General features: G+C 48.2%; 1 protein-coding gene across 13 annotated transcripts in view; it reads left to right on the plus strand.

Moving 5' to 3' along the window:
• TMCC1 (transmembrane and coiled-coil domain family 1) overlaps positions 1 to 5369 on the plus strand; it is a 156626-nt gene extending 151257 nt beyond the window's left edge. For all 13 annotated transcript variants that reach the window (XM_061397128.1, XM_061397126.1, XM_061397133.1 and 10 more), the window contains one exon: positions 1171 to 5369. In XM_061397128.1, the coding sequence (XP_061253112.1) occupies positions 1171 to 1485 (315 nt within the window). In that variant the 3' untranslated portion in view covers positions 1486 to 5369. The remainder of the gene's footprint in view (positions 1 to 1170) is intronic.
• Positions 5370 to 8061: the final 2692 nt, after the last annotated feature.

The raw sequence follows: 8061 nt of genomic DNA on the forward strand, positions 1-8061 counted from the left end.
CATGACCCAGAAGTCTGTTTATGTTTTAGTTTTTCCCAAGGTCCTTCTGGACTGGGGTATATCTGTTGTATGTCCTTTCTCTAGCTTAGCTTCAGTCTGAAGTTGCCTTGCCGTCACCTCAGATCCCACGAAACCAGGACCCACTGAAACCGAGGTCACATAACCCAGGGCTCCTACCACTGCTGAACTTCAGAGGGTATCTGACCACGGCTAAGGAAATAGGTCCTGTCCTCTGAGTTTTATGGTCAATTTTATATGAACCCGTGGGTGCAGGTTATGAAAGGAAACGTTTGGTCAAGTGTTGGGCACAGTGTCTGTTCTCTTCACAGAGATCAACTCTTATTAAGAAGACAGTGCAGGGAGCCCTTTTGCCTGATGTTGGGGGGTTACTTATCGTGAAAAGCAGCTGGTAGTATGTCCAGAGGAGGTTCACTCCTCCATTGTTCGGTAAGAAAGGTAAAAATAACCCAGGTCTCTCCAGTAGGGAGCTGGCTGAGTAAACTGTGACCTAGCCAAGCTGTAAATGCTAGGTAGCCATTAAGAAGATCCAGGTGGGCCTCCACGCATTGACGTGGAGAATCGCCAGGGCCCTCTGTCAAGTGAGAAACACGTTGTGGACCAGTCCTGTGGTGTGATACTATTTGCTTGCACGAAGGTAGAAAATTTTTAAACAATTCCATGCATTTCCCTAAGGAGATCTGTGTGTAGCTTAAACACGGGTGAAAGGGTGAACACACACCAGACTGGCAGCCACTCCAAGGGCAGGGACCGGGGCTGAGGAAAACACCAAGGGAGCCTGTATGGCCTGTTAGGTGAGCAAGTGCGTGTGTCCTGTGCAACTCAAATTAGTCATTGTTACGTGGGGGAAGAAAAGAAAGACACAGTCGTGGATTTGAGGTCTTGTCATTAAAGTGTTCAAGACCAGATCTGACTGTGGCTGAATGCAGCGGAGCGCAGCAGAGGGGAATCATAGTTGCTTGAATGGTAACCAAAAAGTAAACGATGGTGGCTTGAGTCGTGAGTTGTGCCGTGGCCCCTCACACTCAAGACTCGCGCACATTTCAGATCTCTGACGTGGCTCGGGATGCGCCTGGCCGCCCTGCAAGGCCTGCAGCTGCTCCGGGCGCCTTGAGCTTCCCGAGGCTTACCTCTGCCCTGTCTGGCCCGCAGGAGGCCCTGGAGGCGTGCCAGACCCGCATCTCCAAGATGGAGCTGCAGCAGCAGCAGCAGCAGGTGGTTCAGCTGGAGGGGCTGGAGAACGCCACCGCCCGGAACCTGCTGGGCAAGCTCATCAACATCCTCCTGGCGGTCATGGCAGTCCTTTTGGTCTTCGTGTCCACGGTCGCCAACTGCGTGGTCCCGCTCATGAAGACTCGCAGCAGGACGTTCAGCACGTTGCTGCTCGTGGTGTTCATCGCCTTTCTCTGGAAGCACTGGGACGCCCTCCTGGGCTACGTGCAGCGCTTCTTCTCCTCACCCAGATGATGCTGCCGTCGCCCGAAACGCAGTGCTCCCCTCCCCTCCGGCGAGTGCATGCAGCGAAGATGTAGACGGCCACTTCCCTCCTCTGGAGTTTTCTACAGCAACAAGAGTTGAGTGAATCTGTTTACATTTAGAATAATGTTTTTTTTTCTTCTTCTTCTTCCTCAAAAGACGCAATTGCAATAGTATTTTTTAGATTTTATCCAAGAAGTTTTTTGGGCAACAATCTTGGATCACTTTTATGTAGCATGATTTTCCTTGGGATGCAAATCTGAAAACAGTCCTTTCACATGAACCCACCCTCTGGAGCACACTGAAGGGCATTCTAAATTGTGGCTTGAAGGACTGCACTAAAACCCACTAAAAAGATGTGCGAACACCTGACTAGGGAAACCAGTGGATCCTAACACCCTGCCTTGTCTGGGCTCACCACCCCTCCCCGTCCCAGACTGACTTTACTGTGAAGTCCTACCACATTCCATGTCTGAGTCTCTGCGCTCGGGGTGGATTTTCCTTGTCTGTGGAAGAGCACGTGGATCTCCCTGGCTTTCTCACCCAAGTTGGCCACTCAAGCTAACCCTGGAAATATGATCAGTTTGGAGCCTGGTCCCATAACCTTTGCTAGGATACGAAAGAGGACATCACACCCCAAGGATCACTGCACAGTCCTACTACAGTATTTTGAAGTAGCCCTCTAACTACTTAATTTTAAACAAATCCCATGGCCGCACTTTTAAGGTTTTTTTTAAAAAGATGTGTATAGTCACCAACTTAAAAAAACAAACAAACAAAAAAATCCGAACAGCATACTTGAAGAATGTAATACTCAAACTCTCAGTGCTTCCTTATGGTTTCTAATAGGATTTTTTATTATTGTTATTATTATTATTGGGTTTTTTTGGAAAGGGTTGGGAGGGTCTTTTTTTTTTTTTTTCCTCTGAAATAAAGAAGTGCTGTTTTTAAATGAAGAGATGTGTGGATATTTAAGTGTGCTGCCCCTCTTGTCCTGAAACAGTTTGAGGAAAGGAGAACTTGCTGTGAATGCCATCTCTGATGCCCTCGTCTGAGACGCGGCTTCAGCTCCCCCCTCTCTGGCTGCTGCTGCTGCTTCCTGGTGTCCTGCCCCTCCACGCCTCCCCCGACGGGCTTGGCTTGGTTGGAGAGGAAAGGGGTGCTCAGGCAGAGGGGAGGTGGTCTCCGCAAACCAGCGTGACAGGGTAGAGACGTTCCTGCCCCAAGACAGGTTCACCCAGTGACTTTGGGCTGGGGTTGTCTCTAGGAAAATCTGAGACTGTACTATGAGAGTCACAAATAATTCCTCGTGCTTTCTTAATTTATTTCTTAACACCCCCCTAACTACCAAGACCAAAGTGACGTGGGATCTTGTGTCTGTATTTTGTCCCCAGCCCGCCTTCATTTCACAGCTTTATTCTGTCTGCCCAAGAGAATCAACTGAGGATGATTCTCCCTAGAGAGCAGGAAAGGAAACGTCAGGTTAGAAGGACCCAAGTTTGGGGTGTAACATGTCGTCAGCCTCCTCTTCATCGAGATAGACATATTAGCTGTGCTCAGTGGACCTTTACATAGAGAGTTTAGAAAGATGGGCTGAGCCTGCATCCCTGTCTTATCACCAGTTCTACCATCTGGGTGGAACTTGGACTTTTCTGGCCTGTCTCGAAAGCGTGGTCAGCCTTTTCGTGTTCATAGTATTGAATCACAGACGCTGGTCCCTCTTGGCCTCCGTCCTGTGCAGCCAGGCAGTGAGCAAGGGGCAGATGGCCTCTGCCCTGGAAAGAGACGCACAGCATGCTCTGCCCATCCTCCCTGTGCCGGGGGACGCTTCTGGCTCCAGATCAGCCTCGCCTGTCCGTCCGAGACGATGGCTTGCATGCCAGCTCCGGCCTCCCGTGGCCTGGCAGGCTGGCCTTCTCAGAGTCAGCGCGTGGTGTCCGTCATCATCTCACATTCTAACTCAGGTACCCCAGTCTTCACTCCATCCTCCACCCCCAGATGGTGACACCACACCTTCAGCTCTGCGGACCTCTCAGAATCACTGCCCAGAACAAGGACCATGGGGCTGAATTTTCTTTTAAAATAATTGGAACCAGTTTATGTCCTGGCCCAAAACAAATTGTTCCCAAGCCCGTGTATCTAAAAATGTTGGGACTCCCCCAGCAGTCCAGCAATTAAGACTCTGCGCTTCCAATGAAGGGGGCATGGGTTCAATCCCTGGTCGGGGAGCTAAGATCCCTCATGCCGTGAAGCACGGCCAAACGATAAAAATACAAATGATAAAATGTTAAACTCTGCCTAAATATATTGCAGTGACTTTAGGTAGAAGCGTCAGAGGACACCACGACCTGGTCAGACTAGCACGGTGTCTGCTAACTGTCTGCTTTAGGTTAGCCTCTCAGAGAGGGGAAGAGTGCCCCACGAAGTTATTGGAAATAACTCTAGCCACAATCGTCCAGTTTTTCTAAGAACTTTTGAGTCCCCTGAACTGTGGAGAGGCTACAAAGTTTGGAGGGCACCGGAATTCACTGGCTAGATGGATCAAAATTGTTCCTTTTTTTTTTTTTTTTGCTTTGGGACAAGTTCTATCAAAGGAAGGTTTGCACCTCCGGAAGCTCCCCGAGCTCCCAGCCAAACAGGCCCCCGCTGACTGTCCATCCTCTTCATCTGTCCCAGGAAGGACCTCCTCCAGGCCAGGTCAGGCCCAGTAATGGCTTTCTAGCTCTCCTGTCCCTTGATTATTCCCCAGGCCCAGCAGTTGTCTGTACCTAATGCTGTTTGTAACCATGCATCCATTTTCTCGCCTGCCTATCCCTGTTGCCTCTGAGTTTCTTTGCATTGTGGCTGTCCCTGAGTTGTCTTATCTGTTCAGAGTTCTCCTGTAACCTCGCTCTCATGGTTTAACAGTTCTGTGGGTGGAAACGTCTCCTCGCTTTAACGCTTCTTCTCTTCTAAAGACTGCGTGCATTCCCTGTGAAATGAAGCATTCCTGGATGACTGGTTGGTGCTGGTGTGTGAGGCTGACCGTGGCAGCCTGGGTGACTCTGTTCAAGTTGTAGAGTCTCCCTAATATTTTACCTTTTATATGATCGTTGAACGGCACTTCTGTCTGCTCGGATCTCAGTTCTTTGGAAAGAAACTCAGTGCACCCTAGCAAAGAAGGCTTTCCATTCCCCGGGCTCCTGAAGAAGCAAAAGTAAGGTTACATTTTATACTTCATGGACTGGGTGGGGTCTTCCCTCTCCCCTGAGCCCCTTCCACCCAATTAAGGTAAAACTTTGCTTCCAGGAAAAACTGGGATCAAGCCTTCCTTGCTAGCCACGTCGTGATAAGGAGCATAATGTTCACGTGGTCTTTGCTGCATTTGGTTTTGTTTTCTGATTTCATATTCCTCGGAGGTACAGTCGGATGAAATGCTGAATTCCAAGTGAGTTCCAGCAAGGAGCTGCCTTTCAGCTTCGGAAAATATGCATCCAAAACAAAGCCAAATATGATTTAAAAAAAAAAAACAAAAACCAACACAGGTCGGATTACGGTTCCCACCCCACGTGCAGCTGGGGATTTTGAATGCAGCTCTAAGAGTTGACATTGCTGTCTGTGTGTCGTGTATGCTGGGTGATGCCCTCAGTAGGAGTGATCACTAGACTGTAAGCGTGTTTTATCAAAGTGTGTAAGAGTGAAAACTCACTTGCACGAATTGAAAAGTACAGAAATGACACTTGTGAACGTGTGAACATTAACACTGTAGTTGATAGATCTTAAGCTGCTAATTGTTGAGAGAGAATTATGTTTATGTTGCGTCTGGTTGCTGCCAGTTCTCAGCAGCACTTTTACTGTACATACGAATTTGAAATAAAGACCTCAGCTATTAACGAGGTGGTTGGATTCGGGTTTGTTTTGCTCTTCGTTTTTGCATATTCAGTTCCAGTGACAAGTTTGTCAGTCTGAAAACTTCCCACTAGTTTGTGCATTAGAAACTCTGTGTGTGTGAGTGTGTGAGTCTGTGTGTGTGTGTGTGCACGTGTGTGTGAGTGTGTGTGTTCAGCCAGTATCTCAAGACCATAACTGATCAGCTTAGAGCTGGGTAGCTGTCACAGTCTCCCGGATTGAGTAGACTCCACTTCAGACTGGCACTTTGCCACAGCTCCTCTACACTGGTAGGTAAGACTGCCTCCTGAGGGCTCCCCAGGTGGCTCCGTGGTAAACTCTACACACCTGCCAATGCAGGAGCCGCAGGAGACGTGGGTTTGATCCCTGGGTCGGGAAGACCCCCTGGAGGAGGACATGGCCACCCACTCCAGTAGTCTTGCCTGGAGAATCCCATGGACAGAGGAGCCTGGCGAGCTACAGTCCATGGGGTTGCAGAGAGTCAGACACGACTGAGCAAACAGGCACGCAAGACTGCCTTTTCGTTCTGAGGAGGGAGTCCTTCAGAGGCAGGACCTTCCAAATTCAGCACCTGATGACCCGAAATAGGTATATAATCCATGTCCATTTTGGTAATAAACAAATGTTACAATGGGACTAAAAACTTGCTTAGTAAAACATGTACCATTTGAAGTTCTGCATTCATGCAAGGAATATCTCCATCTGTGTAGCCTATCTCCATCTGTGGTTATGGTATTGATGTAATAGTTTCTGTGATGGTTTATTTATCTATCTTTTTTATGCTCTCTGGGAGGCCTCTGGAAATGGAGAAGCTCTGGAAGGCCTCTGGAAATGGATCTCGCTTTCGACAGGGCACCAAACGGGGTCCTCATGATTTTGATCCTTCACACCCACCATCTGAATGTCAAGATGTTTAGGTCACTCTACTGGCTTACTAGCTCTGTGCCTCCCCCTCCCGTCTATCAGCTAGAGATATCTCACCCACCTTGATCCTGCCTGGTGGATGATGTGAAAGGAAGAGATGCCTCTTACGAAAACTTTAAATTGCTGTGAGAGTGCCCTTGCTGCTGCTAAGTCACTTCAGTCGTGTCTGACTCTCTGCAACCCCATGGACTGTAGCCTGCCAGGCTCCTCTGTCCATGGGATTCTCCAGGCAAGACTACTGGAGTGGGTTGCCATCCCCCTCCTCCAGGGGATCTTCCCAACCCAGGGATCGAACCCATGTCTGTGTCTCCTGCATTGGCAGACGGGTTCTTTACCACTAGCGCCACCTGGGAAGCCCCGTAAGCTGCTTGAAATATGGACCAGCCTGCTGTGTGCAGATGGTATGCTGGCCAGTCCGAAGGGGCCCTAAGTAGGCTACAAGTGAGTGACAAGTCCTAGAGTTTCACAGTGAACAGTGGGAACACACACGGAGCAGCCCTGACAGCAGATGATGGATAATTTCAAAGCCTGATTTATTATCATCCATTAAAAACTTGGGAGTATGGAAGACTAGAAATGGGCTTCCCTCATAAATCTGTGAAGCTGTGGTGTAGAAAACAGACTAGGGAGGCAGGGAATGGCCATGTGACCAACTAGAAAGTGTCTGCCTTACCGAACAGAGTCAATGGTGTCATTTTTAAACTATGAGCTAAAGTTGGTCCTAGCCAACTTGTGACCCCAAATCTCAGTAATCAAGAGTCGCTAACATTCACTGAATCTTTATCGAATGCTGGGCTTAAAGGCTTGGTCCTTGACACGCATGTGCTGTGTGCTTAGTCGCTCGGTCGTGTCTGACTCTTTGTGACCCCATGGACTGTAGCCCACCAGGCTCCTCTGTCCATGGGGTTTCTCCAGGCAAGAATACTGGAGTGGGTTGCCATGCCCTTCTCCAGGGGATCTTCCTGACTCAGGGCTCGAACCTGGGTCTCCTGCATTGCAAGCAGATTCTTTACCAACAGAGCCACCAGGGAAGCCCACGTGACACAGAGTTCTCACATAATTCTTCCCAAGGTTCTTACACAGGCCTTGTCATCCTCACTGTCTAGCTGAGAAGCAAAGCTTGAGCTAAGTGGCTTTCCCAGAGTTACACTGTTAGGAAGTGGTAAATGAATGGGGTGGCAAATAAGTCTGTGCAACATATGTAACAAAAAATGAGTGTCCACAAAGGGTTAATGCAAACTGAGAAAATCATCAACCGAGTAGAAAATAGGCGGAGGTTCCCAGGTAAAGGAACGAATCACCAATAAGTATTCAAAAGAAAATGTTCAGCCTCATGGGTAAAGCAGTGCGTTAAACGGGGGGAAAAGTCCGTGGTGAAACAGAATTAACCTACTTCTGTGCAAAGTATTGGGTTGGCCAGAAAGTTCCGAACAAACTTTTGGCCAACCCAGTAGTTTTGTTTGCATAACTCTATGTATGTAAGTATATAGAAATGAAAACCACATTAAAACTGTTCCCCGTAATTACTTCTGGGAAAGGGAGTGGGAGGGATGGTGGTGAAAAGGGACTTTGATGTTAGATTGTAAAGTATGAATCTCTTAAACATGAATGTATCTGTGTATCTTTAAAAAATCAAAAGCTGTGTTTTTTTTTTTTTTTTTTTTTTTAGTAATAGGTCCATTGAGAAGAAGCAGGAAAGAGTTGACAGTGTCTCCTCATGCCAGATTGTAATTTAGGATTGCCTTAGAAGGAGAT

The sequence above is a fragment of the Bos javanicus genome, chromosome 22 (genome assembly GCF_032452875.1).
Source record: "Bos javanicus breed banteng chromosome 22, ARS-OSU_banteng_1.0, whole genome shotgun sequence".
NCBI lineage: Eukaryota > Metazoa > Chordata > Mammalia > Artiodactyla > Bovidae > Bos > Bos javanicus.